The sequence below is a fragment of the Ovis aries genome, chromosome 19, assembly GCF_016772045.2.
Source record: "Ovis aries strain OAR_USU_Benz2616 breed Rambouillet chromosome 19, ARS-UI_Ramb_v3.0, whole genome shotgun sequence".
Taxonomy (NCBI): Eukaryota; Metazoa; Chordata; class Mammalia; order Artiodactyla; family Bovidae; genus Ovis; species Ovis aries.
The window spans coordinates 14761580-14780792 of record NC_056072.1 but is presented as its reverse complement, the minus strand read 5'-3'; the positions used below and the strand labels follow the sequence as shown (position 1 = coordinate 14780792).

The following is a 19213-nucleotide window of genomic DNA, read 5'->3' as shown; positions in this document are numbered from 1 at the left end:
TCCCGCAGTCTGATGTCTGTCCTGTGAAACTGCAACGGCCTCCCGTGAGGCCAGGATTTAGGCCCTTAAGACAAGGCCATTCCAGGGTCAGGGAGAAAACCATCTCATGGGCAAAAATGGGGGTGACCAAAGAGTGCCAAGAGAAAGAGGAAGAAACCACATAGCTGGATGGAGGGTGAGATGAGACCTTGGTGGAAAAAAGAGATGGCAAGAGAAGAAGGGGCACAGATGGGGGCTCATGCCCCCAGCGATGACCACACAGCAGATACGCTGCATCTCTGTGGCTGTGGTGGGTGAGTTGACTCAGCTCCCAAAGGCCTCAAGCTGAGGCCAGGCCAGAGCAACCTGCATGTCTGACCAGCCCATCACCTCAGGGCTGCCTTCTGCTTCTTCCACCATCCCAACCCACTTCCTCATCTGACTCTGTGGCTCCCTTGCACGGGCCTGAGAGGTAGTAAGAGAGGAACTGTGTACCCATTGGTTGGCTAAGGACAGTGAAGGCAGAGCAGGACAGATTTCACAGTCAGATACCAGTGTGAGGAGCCAAGGAAAGATGAGGCTGGAGCAGCCTGCCCCACAAACTGGGAGGAGCCTGGCAGACGGCTGCAAGGGACACTCTTGGGCCCATTTCCCAGCCAAGGTTTGGCAGGGGTTGTGGCCAGCGTGACCAAGGTAGGGCTGCTGGCCCTTTTGGAATTGGCCTTGGTTGCAATAGTCAAGCCAAAGAAGGGGCTAGAGGTTGGGTGAGAAAGGAAGGAATAGGGGGCTCAGTCTTCCTGAAGACCTCAGCTGTTCCCCTTTCTTCTCTGGCCTACAGCCCATCTACTGGGGGAACCCCAGGACAAGCCAGTTCTGGGAGAGGCTATTGGCACTTGGGTCACATGAGACATGGCAGGAAGGCACTGTCCGAAGAGCTGTCTGGTGGGCTCATGTGGGGCTGCCTCAGAGCTGAAGACTGAAAGTTGAGTAACACTAGAGCAAAAGGAGAGGGAGGGTACTCCCCTGCACATGCCCCAAGGGAGGATACAGTTAAACATCTGCAGGGAACCAGAGGTGATTTGATGTAGCAGAATCCAGATTCTTGTCCTGTAGGAGTAGCCGGATGGAGATAGGCAGAATTGTTCCCTTGGCCTTGAAAAGGGCCATGCCACAGGATCTTCCACTCAGGGTTGGTCAAGGCAGGCTTTCTAGAGGGTCCAAGGTGGGACGAGTTATTGTGAGGGGGATCCCAGGCCAGAATCACATGCCACGGGGGCAAGTCAGGAGTTTGTGGAGACCAGGGCAGGGCTGGATGATCCTCAGACACTTGGGACTGGGTGCTGGCAAGGTCAGCAAAGCCACACCCCTGCTTCTAGAGGCCAGCTTGGTGTTTTCTGCTTTTTTTTCCCCCACAACTTCCCTAAGCTTCTAGCCCCGAACTTCTCTCCCATGTTGGAGGAGGAACAGACCCAAAACGTGCTGGGGCAGCACTTGCGTGCGTCTGCACACAACAGGGTTTAGCCTCCCTAGGCGGGGCGTGGAGCTGCGTTAACTGCAATGGGGGAGTAGAGTGGGCAGCGCCAGAAAACAGAAAGGGATGTTGCAGCACAGGGCTGGAGGGGTGGCAGGGAAGTTCAACTTACCCACTAGGTGTGGACCCAGGGCTCTGTAGGTTGAGGGAGCAGAGATCCCTGGGTGAGGGGTTGGAGGGGAGTGGATCGCTCCTGTTCAGAGCTCAGCACTAATAGGCTACAGCTGTAGGTGGTAGGGCCTAATTCAAACCAGCAGGTTGCCCAGTTCCCTCCAGCAGCATAAACGTCATGGCCTAGGCATTTAAGGCCTCCCTAGCAGCTTCCAGGATCCTCTCCACCCTGCTGGTTCAAGGGGCCCTGGGCCTCTCACTAGTGACTGAGCCTGGCCCTCCTCATACTCTCCACCTGGAGGCAAGCATAGGAACTAGTGTCCCCGAACCACTTCAACGTGTGCTTACTTGTAAGCATTTAATCCTCACCGCTCCTAAAATGGAGAAGTTATATTAATAACTATAAAGGTCAAACAATTTACCCAGTTACCCACCAAGAAGTATCAGAGTGAAACTTGAACCCAAGCAGTCTGGCTCAGACCCCAAACCCTTAAGGGCTGTGCCACAGAATAGTTGCTCACAGAGATCCTTTACTCCTTCAAAATAAAGTCCAATTGGGCCAGAGACATTGAGACCGGTGGGATCCTTCTCTGGGAATCTAGCCTGGTGGCAGAGATTTTAGTTGCAGGAGGCCCTGGTGACTGGAGACTGGGGACATGCCAGCCCAGAGTCCTATCCCCTGTGGGCTCTCTGGGAGGCTGATTCATCTCCAGGATGGTCTGGAAAGGGGTGCGCACTCCTGGTTTTCATGTCTGGTTGCACCCTCTTTCTGGGTGTGAGCTGAGAGACCAGCAGTCTAAGGACTATTAGCTTCACATTACAAATGAGTGGCAGGCCTCCAGATGCAGAATGCAAGCGTTTGTGCTGAGTGCTCAGGTCACTTTTTTTTTTAACCCCAATGCCCTCAGATCTCCAGGCTGGCTGAAGAGACACAACCCTCCCCCAGCTAGTCTGGGTCCTGCAGACTGTGAAACTCAGCTCAGTCTGTAGAGCTTGAGCTCAATAGCTATAGAAGGTGAATGTTGGGGCCTGGGGTCTCCAAGAGGCAGAAGTGCTTGACCCCAAGCTTGGCATAGACCCACTGCAGTCCTTCTGATTCATAGGGAGTAAAGGAGGCAGGCGCAATGGAGTACTCTGCCTTTACCTTCTACTGAAATCATTCAAGAAAACAGTCCGTTAGAGCCTCCTGCTCCTTTGCGTGTTGCCCAGGTAGGCCCTCCTTGCCTCATGTTCCTCAGGTACTGGCTGAAGCTGCCCAGGGTCTGTCTACGAGCTGCCATCTTCCAGGGAACCAGCTCCTCCCCCCAACCGTTACAGCATCAAAGGACTGCTGTGCAGGAGTCCTCTTGGCATTCTGCCCAGTCCATTCTTCACAAGTCCCTCATGGGATTTAGGCGCTCACCTCTCTGAGCAGCGGCAGAGTGGATTCCCTCTCCTAAAGACCAGCCATCTGAGCCCAGTCTCTTCCCCCTCACCTGGCTACACAGTTTGTGTCACTCATTCTGCACTGGGGGTACCTCCTTTCTCTTCCAGTAATGGCTGCCCAGTATTCATGGTCAGTTGTGAGGCACAGTTATTTCCCTTGAATCCTCTTGCTAGCTAATTCAGAACAGTCAAAAGTCCTTGACACATTTCCTCCCAATACTGCCCAGCCGATCAAGATGCTATCAGAACATCAGTAAAGATCATGGTGCTTTCTAAAAAATAAACGACCCTAAAGGAACCTCATTTGGGGATTTCCCTACAGCAAACTGACTCTACAATTTTCTTTAAATTTTAAGGCAACACATCCAGATTTGACTGTTTTCAGGAACTACCTGACTTGGTGGTTTACTGTTAACTCAACTTTGGAAACTGAATCTCTGCCAACCTTACTGTGTGAGGTTATGTTGTATTCACTAACAAAGTACAAATCCCTTTGAGTTCTGAGGAGAAAAAAGTTAATTGTACTTGCCCTGCAAATTCTCATGTGGATGCTAAAAATATCACAAGGAATATTTTCTCCTGGAGTTAAGTGCTATGTGCTTGCTTGGCGAACCACTGTTAGGGAAGGAAGGCGGAGGCTGTAGGTGGCTTAGCAGGTAAACATGCTGTCCCTGGGCAGCATCTCACAGATGGGGTGGGACACAGTCCCTTCTCTGCAAGGATGCCTGTATGCAGGCCACCTCAGCTGGATGACAACTGGACCTGAAAGAAATCTGGAGTTGGTAGGGGAAGCATGACCAAGCACCATCAATGGTTCTCTGCCTAGGTAAACATTTCTGCCTCAAGTTGTCTCTAGCACCACCTCGTGCCCTGCCGGGAGCCACCACGGGAGATCCCACCCATGACTAAGGTCATGCAGAGAAGACCTGACAGGCAAAGGCGGATCAGGACTCGAGGGATTCCCTGGACCTGCTCGAGCATCTACCCCAAAACCAAAATCTGTCTACTGTTTACTGTATTATGCCTTTCAACCACTCTTCTGATATTAGCAGGGGGCTATCCCTGACCACCTTTCTCTGGAGAAAATCAACTTAGGGCTCTAAGTTGATAAGTCTCCTGGACATGAAAGGAATATTTCAATTCAAACCCCCTCTGTTGGCATTCTAGTTTGCTTGGCAGGTTTATCCATACTCTTGCAACTAACGCACATGATTGATTGTTCACAACTTCCCAACCATGAATGGCATGGGAAGCCTAAACATTCTAAAAGTCCTAATGGGCATAGAGCCCTTTAAGGGGTGAAAGATTATTAGAATAGTACTGGTAAAGGGCTTCATTATTGGACCAATGCTTGGTGCCAAGTTTCCATATCCCTTATCCATTGTGCACCTGGGAGTGCATTAGTTAACATAGTTGGAATATAAGAAAAACTAGTAGCAGCCTTGGAATTAACCACATCAGACCTCTGAGCTAATAAGTTCTTTCTTTGTTATAACCCACTGCAACTTTGCTTGGTGAGAATGTAACTCTGTTTAGTACTTTCTGAGGCTGACACAGATTAGAAATATAAAGAAAAAAAAAAAAAACACTTCAAGGGAAAATAAGTTTTCTGGTTGATCAACCTTTATCAAAAAAGGGTCATAAAATGTCAACAGGCCTCCAGGCCAGAAGATAATGTACATAAGACCCTTGTTTATGGAAAGGCATAGAGAAAAAAATCCTGGTTTCGATAAGGGCAAAACTGCTGAAGTGTTTGGGCTGACTCTGCATGACCTTGCATCTTTCATTTCCCTCTATGTACAAGTCAGGGTATAAAAGCTCCTTTTGAAAATAAAGTTACTGGCCTCGCTTCACCTAAGCTTGGTCTCCCTGAGTCATTCTTTCTCCAACGCCGTTCCTCCTGAGGGTATCCCTGGACTCTGCTGAGGCTGGACCCCAGCAGTGCCCCACCACAGATACTCGGCCAGAAGAGGAAAATGAGCCACAGAGAGAGATGAAATCTCTTCCCTCGCTGGGTCAGCAAAGAGACTCAATGCTTCCTTTTCCATTTCAGAAAGACTATTTGAAGTCTTGGTGAATAAAGAAGGATGAAACATGCTCAGACTCAAACTTAGACTAAGTATATAGTTTAATTTCTACAAGGCCTCCCTTTTAAGTTTTAGGGAATTTAAATGAAGTATATACAAATTAGACATTGCCAATATATACAGAAGTATTTTCTACTATTTTTGAACAATACCAGCTATATCATGTTTTATTTGCAATAAAGAGGACATTACAAAAACAGTCCAATAATGCATTTTCTATTAAGAAGCACAATACATGATGTAATTCAATTTTATTAAAAAATAACTTAAAATACAGAACAATCCCCTTTAGGAAGAAAAGCTATTTCTGTAGTCCATTCAGTAAACACACAAGTTGAATGGTGCAGCTGAGGGCTGTTCTTTTCCACGGAGAAAACAAATGAGGCTTCTAGGGCTCACCTTTTCAGGATAAAATTCTACCCATAGCACAACCTGCAAAGTTATTGCCTGTGGGAGGTAGAATTCCAAAACGCCCTTCCCTCTTTTCATGCCCCAATCCCAGAAACCTGTAAATATATCACTTCTGTGATTACATTCTATGGCACAGCTGACCTTAAATAGGGACACTGTCTCACACATGAACCGTGATCTAATCACATGAACCTTAAAACAGAGGAGGAAGGCAGAGAGATCTAAAGCATGAGAAGACCCCGATGGGCCATTGCTGGTTTGGAGATGGAGGAATGCGAGCGGCCTTAAGAAGCCAAGAGAGAGGACCCCAGCTGACAGCCAGCAAGAAACTGAATACTGCCAACAACCTGAATTAACCTGGAAGCAGATTCTTCCCCAGAGCCTCCACAAAGGAATGCCACCCTGCTGACCCTTGATTTCAGCCTTGTGAGACCCTGAGCAGAGAATCCAGCCATATCACGCTGGACTCATGAGCTACAGAACTGTAAGCTAAGAAATGAGTATTGCTTTAAGCTGCTAAGTTTGGGATAATCTGTTACACAGCAATAGAAAACTAACACACTGCCTAAAGGTAACTTTTCTTAACGTAATTAGATTTGGCAGTTTTGGTTTATGTTCTAAATGCAGTTTTTTCCACTGATTATTAAAGCAATATTCTCCTCTGCAGGCAACTTTTGAGAATGCTCGTATGAATCACAGATTGTTTTATAATCACCATCAAGTGTTTGGTTGAGTCAGGTCCTACTTTCTAATGTACTCTCATCTATCAACTTGGCAAACAATTGGCCACTTAACCCTGTTTATGAACCTTTTATAGGTGATGGTTGTAATACATCCAAGGTCACCCCTCCATCCATCAGGGGTGGTCAGATCCCTTCAACTGAGGGTTCTTTCCCACTTCCCAAGTATAGCAGGCAAGGGGTAGGATGGCACAAAGTTCTGTATCAAATATCCAATATGAATTTCTTCTGCATAACTGGATAAAACTGGCACTAAGGTGATTAAGTACACTTGGGGAAAAAGCTCAAACTAAAGATAAAAAAACCCAAAATCTCACCAGTTTTTATAGGTCAAATCATTTTTACAGGAACCACCCAAGACACTGAATATGTGTAATCTATGCAGTACTGCACACCCTGATTTCCTGTCTGTTGTCATAGCTTTACCAATCTCACACAAGATTTCACTGTATCACTGCAGGCCACTGAAACAGGGGAACAAGCTGGCGGGTGCTAAGAACAGTTCAACTGCTCTTACATCTCTTACTTGAAAGGCTTTAAAGTAAAGCCCTGAAAGATGTGTCCAAAATGGTGGCAGGTAGATCTTAGTGTTACTTTTGTAGTCCACTCTCCATTCACCTCTTCCAGGCATCAGTTCTGGGCAGCATACCCAAGTGGTCACACAGCCCTGTGCCAATCCTGCCTGCTCCATGGCCCCCAGCCCACACCTGTGCTTGAGAGAAGCTCTCAAATAGTTAAAAGTGAATACAGCTTACAATGAACCCTACTTGGTGCCAATGAACTTTTAAAAAATTTCTCTCTCTGATGGAATTCTAATATATAGAAAGAATAATGCACCAAAAGTTACCAAGCACCAGAGCATAAACTGGAATAGAACTTTTTTTTTAAACAAACTGAACTTCTAATAGTATTTATTAAAAAAGCACATGAAACGTTAGGGCTACAGAGACAGTGCAGATATTTATAGTTAAGGCTGATCTATTCTTTTTAACCTCACCCACCAGCCTGAAATAAGACAGTGGGCTGTATTATGACCACGTTCTTGATCCTCTGAAACAACAAAGAAGAAAGGAGCCACTGCCCTACACTCCTGGTTACTATCAGTATCAATTCTGGGTGGTTTGTTTTTAAGAGCACACATGAACAGGACTGTGTAACTGGTATGGAAGTATTTGGCCACCTTCCACAGTTCTCCTTCAGTTCTATGCTTGGGCAGCATAGATGCTAAAACCTTAAAAATGGGCAAAAAGAATCTGTATTCTAAGAAATACATGAGACAAATAATCTATCTAAAATAATATTGCAAATTATACTTAAATTTCATGATTTCTTGATTCAAGAAAAAGAAATTAATTTCCATAGTTGGCTACTGTAAAATGTGGCATACAAATATTTTAAGGAGACATATCTGTATTTTAAATTCTATGTACATGTAAATAAACAAATAACAATTAGGAAGTGTCTATTTTTCAAATTCATCTCTAATACCAAAACAGAACAACAGACTGCCATTAAGTTTCTTAAATTTTTAAGTTACCAGATATTTACACGTAAGATATAATTCATATAAAAAAGGGGGACACTTTCAACTGTATCTGCTGCTTTCACTGGGACTTCGGTGATGAGAGTAACTTCGGTCACTTTCACTGTCAGAGCCATAAGATCTACAACTCCTGTATAACAAGACAAAACAAATAAACAAATACCTTTTAACTCTCAACCCTGTGAATTCCTGCTGGAGCTTCTTTTTTGATATAAGGGGCTTGAAAGCAAGTGACTCGAGGAGGCACAGCACAGTGCGTAGGAAAGTACAGTGCTGACCATGGCGGCACTGTGGACTTCCCAAAGATGTTAGTGACAGAGGGCGGTGATGTCGAGGTGTAGATGAAGAAGCAGCACTTCTTTCTTACTTGGAATTACTTGAAATCCACTCAAGGAAATGAGAATAATTTTCCATGTTACCCAAAATGAACATCAATATTTAATTAGACTGAAGAAGTAAGGGGGAAAAAGGCCAACAAGAGTTTCATTAAAAGACAAGGGGGGAAAAAAAAAGGAAATCAAAATCAAATCAAAATGTGAGCCCAATGAGGGGTGAGGGTGAGGTGAGGCAGGGATGGGACCGCTGGGATAGTGAGTCAAGAAGACTTTGGTTATGGTTACCATTCAGTTATTTTGGGAAAAATATCCACAGAAAGCCAGGCACTCTGCTAGATGCTAAGGGCACACACACAGCAGATAGAGTTCCCTGGGCTCAAGGGTAGTCTGGAATAGGGGGTAAGATAAATAAAACACACAGCAGGGACCATATCTCAGGGTGAGCAGTGAATGGGTTATTTCAAGAGGTGGGATGGGAGACGGTGAAATGGGCATGTGAATCTCTAGGCAGAAAATAAAGGTTCCAGAATGTTAGTGCAGGGAACACAGAAAAGCCCAAGCTGGAGGTGGTAGGTGGAGAGGCCTCCATGCAATACTCAGGAGCCTGGTGGACCTGCCCCTAAGGTCACTGGGGTGTACTTGAAGAGTTTCAAATAAGGGAGTGTCTGTATCACACTGAAATTCTATAAGCACCAATGACTGTAACTGCAAGGCATGGGGGTAGTGCAGTGGTGGTGAGGGAGGGTAAGACCAGAAGCCACCAGGAAAGATACACACAAAAAGTAACCAAAAAGACTTCTGCAATAACTATATGTTACATAAAACATATCTATGAATACATATTAACATATAAAAGACATTTTTAACCATTAAACCACAAATCCTGCTACTGAAGCAAGTGACTGTGACATTTTATTACATATTAAAAAAAAATACTACCTTTAAAAAATTTAAAACTGACAAATTGGCTGTTATTTCTAGCAAGTAACTCTAAAGAATGGTCCACAGTTTGAGTGGTCTTCTCTCTTTATTCCTTCCAAAAGAAATGTTTGTCCAAGGATATGTGAATATTTAAGAACCCACTTTAGATTTAAACATGTTTAAATGTTTAATGTTTAAACACAACCAATAAACATTACCCAGCAACTCTTAATACAAAGCCTACTTTCAGTAACTGCCTTTGGACTGAAGAAATTCAACAAGAGAAAGAAGAGTTTCTGTCCTTAGACGATGATGCTTTCTCTGCTGTAGCAGTCTATCGCCCCATACCCCAAATGCCCGCAGTAACTTGAGGAACAGAGACCCACCTGGATCGCCTATTGTAGCTTCTGCCTCGGTGGTAACTGTCACTCCTTGGGCTTCTACTTCGGCTCCGACTCCTGCTATAGTAGCTATCATAAGTGTAGGACCTGCTTTAACAGCAATAACAAACACTAAATTTTCCCATTCAAATATTCATATATTCCCATTTCTTTTTAGGTTCTTAAGTGTCCTCAAAGAACATGGGCACTATATGACAGAATGAAGACATATGTGCATAACACGTACTGGAAACATTTAACAACTGCTCCAAATCAGACTTACCATATTAAACAGAAAAACGTTAATTTCTTTTCTGCATTGAAAAATATCACAAAGTTGACCCTGAGTTAGTTCAACTGAATCTGGTGCATCTTATAGGCAGTTAGAGTCAATAAATCCCTGCCATTACAATTTGACACCATCACTTTTGACACTAGAGCAAAATGGGTCAACAAATAAAAACTGTTTAAAAAGTCAAAGACGTGTTTTCCTGCAGGGAGCCAGCACGGGAGATCCCACCCATGACAAGGTCATGTGGAAGAGACCTGATGAGCAAGGCAGATTAGGACTTGAGGGACCCCCTGGACCTGCTCGAGCATCTACCCCAAAACCAGAATCTGTCTGTCTTACTATTTTGTGCCTTTCACCAACTCTTCTGACATTAACAGGCGGCTATCCCTGGCCACCTTTCTCTGGAGAAAATCAACTTAGGGCTCTAGCTAATAAGTCTCTTGGACACGAAAGGAGTATTTCAATTCAAACCCCCCTGTTAGCATTCTAGCTTGCCTGACAAGTTTATCCAGACTCTTGCAGCTACGCATGTGATTTTACAGCCTCCCAACTGTGAGAGGCACGGGAAGCCTAAAACACTCTAAAAATATAGGCCCTTTCGAAGAGTTAAAAACTATTAGAGTAGCACTGGTGTAGGATTTCATTGTTGAGCCAATGCTTGCTGCCAAGTTCCCATATCCCTTATCCATTGTGCACCTGGGAGTGCATTAGTTAACATAGGTGGAATGTAAGAAAAACAAATAGTAGCCTTGAATTTAACCACATCAGACCTTTGAGCTAATTGGTTCCTTCTTTGTTGCAACTCACTGCACCTTTGCTCCATGAGAATGTAACCCTGTTTAGCACTTTCTGAGGCTGACACAGATTAGAAATATAAAGAAAAAACACTTCAAGGAAAAATAAGTTTTCTGATTGAGCAGGCTTTATCAAAAGAGGGTCATAAAATGTCCACAGGCCTCCAAGGCCAGAAGATAATGTACACAACATTGTTTATGGGAAAGGTATGCAGAAAAAATACTGGTTTCGATAAAGACAAAACAGATGTAATGTTTGGGCTGACTCTGTATGACCTTGCATCTTTCATTTCCCTCTATGTACAAGTCAAGGTATAAAAGTTCCTTTTGAAAATAAAGTTGGAGGCTTCACTCACCAAAGCTTGGTCACCCCGTGTCAATCATTCTTTTTTTTTCTCTCTCTCTCTCTCTCCCTTTCTCCCTCTCCCTCCCTCTCTTTTTTCAGGCTGAGCCCTTGGAGCACAGAGGCTCTCTGCGTTCACTTTCCTGCCTGGGCTTCTAAGACCCGATCGAAAAGGCGCTCTGTGTCTTCACTCCGGCGAGAGGGCGCCTGCGGCCTCCGTGAACAAAACAAGTCCCTTGTCTGGGGCTTTATTGGCTTTCTGTGTAAACCAAGGAATATCAGCTTCTATTCTTTCCTCTCTCATTCATTCATTCATTTGCCAACACCGTTCATCCTGAGGGTACCCCTGGACCCTGTGGGGGCTGGACCTCGGAATTTTCCCATGAAATACAACACCTTTAAAAAGGGAATTAAGGAGTAGTTTCCCAGTCCCTGTCCATACCTGGACCGACTGTGGGGATCATAGGAGCTGCTCCTGGATCTGCTCCTGCTGGACGTCCTAAGAGTAACCACATGAGGGACCATCAATTTGTGGATCAGGACAGGCTACATAAAAAATCTAGGCATTTATTTACCCATTAAGGAGAAAACACAATGAAATCCAGCAGCTATACTTATTTCATTTTTCGTATTAAAAGCACACTGGATTTTTTTTTTTTTAAAGCCTGTTGGGTTTCACAGGAAAGGTTTTAAGTTTTATACAATTCTTCTATGAGGTGCACATAAAGAAAGTCAATGGGGAAGAACTGGGTGGGGAAGGGGAAGACACAGGTGGGACACTGGTTTGGTATTGAGCAATGACAAGACCCTTTTCAACAGCTACTCCACTCTGCCTGTGCAGGGAGACAGATGGGAAACCACATTATAGGGTGGGATTCACGAGCTCACCTATGACTTTTGTAACTGCGGTAGGAACTGCTCCGACTCCTTGTGCGGCCTCTGCTATACCATCCTCTACTCCGACTTCTAGAGTAGCTTCTTGATCTACAATTAAGAGAGGAAAAAATATAATTTTATTAACTCATTATGCTGTTAAGGTTAATTACTAGTAGGGCAGAAGTGGGAAAATCCAATAGAGGAAAGGTCTTTGGAAAGGTCTCTCAAACTCCTCACAGCAGGGATGACAAGAGATGGCTAATGAGAGTTTAAACTGAACAGAATGAAATATAGAAAAAACAGAAAAGGCTGATACAGGTATGTTCATAGGAGCCGCTTCTGTAATATCAGCAAGAGGAAACAATCCAAATCTTCATTAACAGCAGAATGGGTTTTAAAAAAATTAACACAGATATATACTGAAATATCCTAAAGTAGGAAAATTAACTACATTTACATGTATCAACACAGTTAAATCTTGGGAACATAATGTTGAGTGAAAAAGGCAAATGTAGAACATCTATACATATAAAAAAGGATTCTATTTGAAAAACAACAAAAAACATTATATATAGATAGAAACATTCACAGAAAGACAACAAAGAAAAACAAAATTATAACAGAAGTTTAAAATAATATTTAACTCTTGGAGAGAAGAGAGAAAGTAGGGTAGCTTCGGGTTGGGCTCTATTATGTTAAAGCTCTATTTTTTAAGATAGAAAATTGTTTTCTATACCTTAACCATTTGTATGTTTTATACCTTAATCATTAAAAAATTTATACCTATTTAATATTTAATAAAACAAACAAGAAACTTAATGCAATTTTGCCCCCACCCTGCATTCACTTGGCTCCCAACCCTTTTCCTCCTAGTTTGTACCTGTCATTCTGGATAAGAACAATATCCCTGTGTATATGCTACTTACCTAATATCTTTACAGGTTGTAGTTAGTATATACTTATGTTCTGGAAGACAGGTACAGTTTATTTGCAAAGACATTCTGTTCTCATAAGATTCTAGTCATTTACTCAAACAATTATAGGGTAACTCTGTGAGGTGACTGATAGATGAGTAGCGAACAGTCCATGATTCCAGCGAGTTCACAGGCCAGAAGGGGAGTCAGGCCCGGATGGGTAACTAAAACAGGGAGGCAGTTTAGCTTTCTCAAGTCTACCACCTGTGAGCTGCTCAACCTAAGAGCAAAATTCTCAGAATTTGTGAAGTGAAACACTACCCACTCCAAAGGCAGGGGTAGGAAGGAAGATGACAGTGACCAGAACCACCAACAACTCAGAGTTATCTGAGGGTGAATGCTAGGTAGACAATGAGCAGACAGCAGACTGGAGGAGCTAAACAGGCACCTGCATCTAGAATATGAACCCAGAGAGAAAAGGCCAGAATTCACCAGCTCTCTGGGGCTTGCTGTGAATCAGAGCAGGAGGAAGAAGAAAAGAAGCCCACACTCAAGCATGGAATGGTCTGAGGGATGAGGAGAGCCAGCAGAGTGCTTCCAGAAGGACTGAAAACATGCCCTGGCACTCACTGGCCATGCAGAAGCACCTGAAAATCTTAAGTCAGCTGAGTGAGACGAGGGGAGTGAAGGCACGGACTACATAACGCAAGCAATTTAAGAGTAAGTGGGAGATGGTTATTATAGGTGGTAAATGTTGGTTCCTATTTTTAAAGACATCTGGGTAAGGGGAAAAAAACGACTGATAAAAAACTAGGAAGAAAAAAGTTAAAGATTCTTAGTCTATTTTAAGTTAGAGTGATGCACATCAAGCACAAAATAAATAATAAAGGATATGAGTAAGAGGCAGTGAGGTAAAAACCATGAAAAGTTTACAAGAAAAGAATACAAATTAGTTATTAACTTCATACCACCATCACCATTTTTTTCAGTTGTAAAAATGCTCATTTTCTGCATTATCCAGTCTATGTCAATGACAAAAGTTAGATGTAACTTGAACCAAAAAATCAATCAATCAAAAGATGATCATTTTTTACTATTTCCTGCCCCTTGAATAAAGATCAACTAGATGTACATCTTGAGGCAGCTAACTTTGCCTCTCTCTGGCCCTCACCTTCCACTTGTATAAAATGGAGGGTTAAATTACTGATTTCTAAATCCTACATATTCCGTAAATGCAAGATTCCCTTCTAAGGTATGACTGATAGCAGAGAGTGGGCTTACACCTTTAAAGATGGAGACCTGGTCCCTTATTATGGCAATGCACTGCAAATACCAGGGAGCTTTAACTAATAGCACTAGTTTTTCACCCTGAGCCCAAACTTCTTCCCCTGAAATCTCTACTCCCTGTGTCTTCAGTCTGCTCTGTGAGATACATAACACAAGCCTTCTCCTTATTTCCTCCCGGGTATTTGGAAATAGTGATCTTATCCCTAACTCTGATGTTCTTCCAAACAAAACAGTAATGGACTCTGCTTGGGAGACAAAAGGAGAGTAACACTCACCGATAGGATGATGTGGAACTTCTCGATCGACTTCTTGAGTGACTATAGGAGACAGACCTTGTTCTGTGTCTTGATTTGGTCTCAGACTTACTTCTAGATCTACTTGGACTCCTGGACTGGCTATCACCATCTCGACTAGGTGTCTGTTCATCACTTGAACTCTCTTGATTTCTTGGCCTCCGGTTTAAGCGTGCTGTCTTTCTTACTTCATCAAAGAGAGACCCCGGCCGAACTTTATTTTTGCTTTTAATTTCTATTCTCAAACCCTGTGGTTTCATCTCAGGCATAGCAGTCAATGCCTTAACGTCTGTAGCACTGGATGTGGGAGCAGACGGTGCTGCAAGGCTCCCCACACCTTGCAGGGGCTTCCATTTATTATCCATGAGGCTGGTCTGGCTTTTCTCAGCTGCGTCTTTCTTTATGGTACTTTCTACAGCACTGGCCAAGCTGGCAGAGCCGCTGTCCTGTTTGCCCATCTCACCCACCATTTTGATTTCTGACATACTGCTTTCCTGTTTCCTCAACTCTGCCTCAGGACACTCTGCTGGCATATCCTGCTTTAGAACAATGCTTATATCCGGGGTATCAAGTCCTGAATTTCCTAGAGGGGAAGCCCCCTCGGCCTTTGCTGGGGAGCTCCGATCAGGAGTGCAAATCTCCATGTTGTCATCTGCTTGAAGCATATCCTCTGCTCCGCTTGGGATGCTCTCTTCAATATGCTGAATGTTTGGGGGAGAACTGACTACATTTTCATCAGTGTTTACAGTTACAGGAGAAATGCTGAGTTTAACATCATCTCTAGTAGACTGATCAATATCTGATGAAACTGCTGTGCTATGTTTACCTGAAAGGCTGCTGTCTTCACAGGGCTTCTCAGTTTGGAGAATATTTTCTTTTATGGTTTCACTGTTTTCAGAAACTTGTTTTTTCTCTTTCGCCTCCTGAGTAACTTGCTTTTCATTAATCTCCTCCTCCTCCTCTTCACCAAATTCTAGTGGAGGCTGCCAGTGAAATGCTTGTTTTCGTTTTGGAGTCTTGTGCTTTTTATCTTTTTTCCCTTTTAATTTCTCTTTTGCTTTTTTGGTGTGTTCCCTTTTAATATTCTCCTTTGAGCTGTGTTTATGCTTGTGTGGCTTTCCTCTGGTGTTTTCTGAATTGGAATAGAATCCCTCAGAATCAGAGGTTGAGGAGCGCTGTTTGCTTGATTTCCAGGCACTGTTACCATCAGGCAGTAAAGTATTTGCTGAAGACTTAGTTGTGGGTTTGGCTTTGATGTGAATTTCACCAGACTCTGACTCAGAATCCGAAGTGGCCTCACCTTCCTCCTTATCAGAAGTTGGCCGGGGACTATTTTTATTGTTTTTAGTTACATCTCGTTCAGAATTTGACTCAGAGTCCCATTTACTCCCAGCATAATTCTTCCTTTTGGGCTTACTGCTATTTCTAAAGTGATCAGAAAGATTTTCTTTCAAAGTTCTTTTTTTTGAACGAGGGCATTCCCGTTCAGGCTTAGATTTCTCTTCATCTCTGTTTCTCTCTTGTTTATTATTCACTTCCATTTGGACTTGCTTCTCCTGGGCTGACTGTGTAACCTGAACACTTGACTGTTCACTGTCTGAAGAGTAATCTAAAGATGATCTGCTTTCACTGTACTTTCTATGACATGAAGACTTGGCTCTGCCTTTGACGTATCTGTTACGAAGTGCTTTTTCAGAGCTGCTGCTGTGCCTTCTATTTGAAGTGTAACTTTTTTTCCCACTGGATCTAAATTTTCTCTTGGCTCGTCTTCCATCATCACTGCTAACAGAAGAGTATGAAGATGATCTACTACACCGTGAATGGTCACTGTATTTATTTCGTGAATGAGATCTAGATGAGGGGGACCTAGACCGTGAATGTGAACTAGCTAAACTTCGAGATCTTGTGTATGATCTGGAATAAGATCTACTCCTAGAAGATCTGCTCCTTGACCTTGGTGAACTTTCTGAACTTCTATCACTGTATTTTGAATAAGCACTACGATCACTTTCTGAGTTTTTTTCTCTTTTATGGTAGGATGATGAACTACCAGTCTCTTTAATATTTGCTAAACCATAAGTGCTTTGGATGGGCAGCAAATGGGTTGTTTTAGCTTTCATTTCCTGGATTCGTTCATAAGAGGGCTTCCAGGGCTTCTGCCCAGGCTTCCACCTTGAAGGAGGGGGGCTGTCACTCAGTGGTATAACAGGAATATTTTCTGCCACCACTGGTTGTACTACAACACTTTCATTTTGTGTCACTGTTGCTCTTAAAGGTTCTGTTTTAACAGGTTTATTTTCACTTAACTGAGAGGCTGTTCTTCTTGGTGATTTTGATGCTGTTCTTTGGCGCCCTGACTTAGAACTAGATCTGGACTTTGATCTACTTCGAGAATGTGATGAAGATTTTGAGGCAGTCCTTGATCTTGAGCTTCCTCTAGAATAAGACTGAGAGTGAGATTTTGATCTGTATGAGTCTCTGCTGGAATGGGTTGAAGAGCTCTGGTCATCCTTATCAGATTTAGACCAATCCCTCTTGGACGAGTGATGAGATGACGATGAGGAAGAATGAGATCTCCTTTCTCTATCACATGAAGATTTCACTCGTCGGGTTGAAGATTTTAAGGATTCTATGTCAGACGGTACAATAATCCTTCTTTTCTTGGTCTGTTTGTGCCTTCTGCAATGTTTCTGCTTTTTAGCTTTCTTTTTATGCTTAATCTTTTTCTCTTTTCTGCGTTTTTTATGGTGACCATCAGAGTGTCTTGCTGTACTCAGATCTGAATAATATCCATTATAGGACCACGATCGGGATCTCTGGGACAAGCTCCTTTCATCCCATCGGCTTGAAGAGGGGTCACTTAACCTATAAAAAGGACATAATATGCAGGCAGTTATTTACAAGCATGTTTTCTAACCTTTAAAATTAAAACACATTTGTTGTCAATACTAGGCATCAACAAAAGCCTAGTTAACAACCAAGTACTAACTCTTATTAATGCTTTAAGCACACGTAGGAAGGATAAAGCAAATAGTTGATAGGCCTGGTCCTGAAATTATAAAACTTCAAAGAAATAACTATTAACAGATTCACTTACAAAAGGATTTTTCCAAAGTCAAATCAGGAATTTTCAAATTTGATAGGAAATAGTTTTGAAAAGCAAACCAACTAATTACAAAAGCACTGCTGACCTACCAAATTCCTGGCTTTGATCTGCTCAATAATGCTCTGCCTTCAGGAATAATTTCTGAGGGAGTCAAATCAAGTTCCCAAACAATTTGCTGATTCTCTGTAGATATAGGATAACTGCCAAAACTTTAAGAGAAGCCTCCTTTTTTTTGGCTGCATGACTTGTGAAATCTTAGTTCCCCGACCAGGGATGGAACCTGGGACCTGGCAGTGAAAGCTCCAAGTCCTAATCACCTGATCACCAGGGAATTCCTGACAAGCCTCTTTTTCTTTCTTTTTTTAAAAAATAACCTTATTTATTTCTGGCTGTGCTGGGTCTTCACTGTTGCAGCATATGCTTTCTCTAGTTGTGGCGAGTGGAAGCTACTCTAGTTACAGTGTGTGGGCTTCTCATTATGGTGGCTTTTCTTGTACAGGCTCTAGTGCACATGGGTTTAAGTAGTTGCGGCTCCCAGGCACAGACTCAATAGTTGTGGCACACAGGCTTAGCTGCTCCAACGCGTGTAAGATCTTCCCAGATCAGGGATTGAACCCGTATCTCCTACACTGGCAGGCAGATTCTTTACCACTGAGCTACCAGGGAGGCCTGCCTCTTTTTAAGAAACTAGCATGACTATTGTTTTATCTCAGGATCATAGAGGTAATCATAGACTTTTCATTAAGGTTTTAGTTAAACTACTTAGTACAGAAATTGGGAGAAAAGTACACGAAAACTAAGATGCAGGCTTTACAATATCAGTGCTAATGTCAGGGCTCAAAACTGTTCTCAGAGCTACCATATCCATACCGCTTGCACACAGCACATCACACACCTTGTCCTCCCTCTCTGAACTCTGAACCATTCCGCTGGATGGCCACAGAGAAAGACAATTCTACACAGGGTCCCACTGATATATTTTGCACTAGCTATTCTGGGGCCAGCCCCACTTTTAAAATAGATAATCCACTGTGGAGTGTCACTGAAGACAAGAGATGGGTACACTGCTGAAGAAGCAATAGTCCCTAGGGTCAGACGTTAACACACACACTGGCTACAAATTTTCTTATCTACCATTAGTGACTAAAAAAAAAAGGCTATGAGAGAATCTGCTACGTAATTTTTAAAAATAAAGTCCTGATTATTGCTAAAATTAAACAAGAAATCTTTAAGAAATTCAGTAGGGTAATGCTCTTGTGAGAGAAAACAGAATTTTGATTTAAAAGTATCCAAAGCCAATCATCCCTCCTTCCATTTCATCAAGCATTCCCAAATGTATTCTCTGGTCACAATCTAATTTTAAATATAAATCTTTAGTGAAAAAACCAGAAGTATGTCTCTATCCCCTTAAGACTTAAAATACAGCAGAGAAAGGATTGTACTTTTACTTACTTATCTCCTTTACTCCATTTTTCTCCACTAGGTGGTCTATATGCTCTTAATCTCTGCATTTCTTCTTTCCAGTGAGGAGGAGTTTCACTGCTATCATCATCATCTGATTCAGAACAGGATCTTGATCTTGGAGGTGTGTGATAGCGCTTTAAAAACAAAGTTAGGAATAACTATTTAAAAAATACTTCCCAACTGTAATCTGCTATAGGACAGCTAAGTATAAGACTCAATCTTGGATGCCATTCAAACGCAATAATGACTGAAGTACCATAATGATGGTATAAAGTTAAATCAAACTAAAAGAAATAGGAAAAGCAGATATTCACCTATAATCACACACAAACTTTTCCTTAGAAGTCCTAATGATTATACTCATTAGCTTATTCAACATAC

The 19213-nt window shown here is 42.8% G+C and overlaps 1 protein-coding gene across 5 annotated transcripts in view; it reads right to left on the bottom strand.

Moving 5' to 3' along the window:
- Nucleotides 1-5156: 5156 nt before the first annotated feature.
- Nucleotides 5157-19213, bottom strand: part of NKTR (natural killer cell triggering receptor) — a 42572-nt gene continuing 28515 nt past the window's right edge. For 4 of the 5 annotated variants that reach the window (XM_012099436.4, XM_012099437.4, XM_060402111.1 and 1 more), the window contains 6 exons: nt 18821-18966; nt 14245-17127; nt 11781-11876; nt 11335-11391; nt 9470-9574; nt 5157-7957 (listed from right to left, as the gene is read on the bottom strand). In XM_012099436.4, coding sequence (XP_011954826.3) covers nt 7870-7957; nt 9470-9574; nt 11335-11391; nt 11781-11876; nt 14245-17127; nt 18821-18966 — 3375 coding nt within the window. In that variant the 3' untranslated portion in view covers nt 5157-7869. The remainder of the gene's footprint in view (nt 7958-9469; nt 9575-11334; nt 11392-11780; nt 11877-14244; nt 17128-18820; nt 18967-19213) is intronic. The other variant, XM_012099438.4, reaches the window with a different exon arrangement.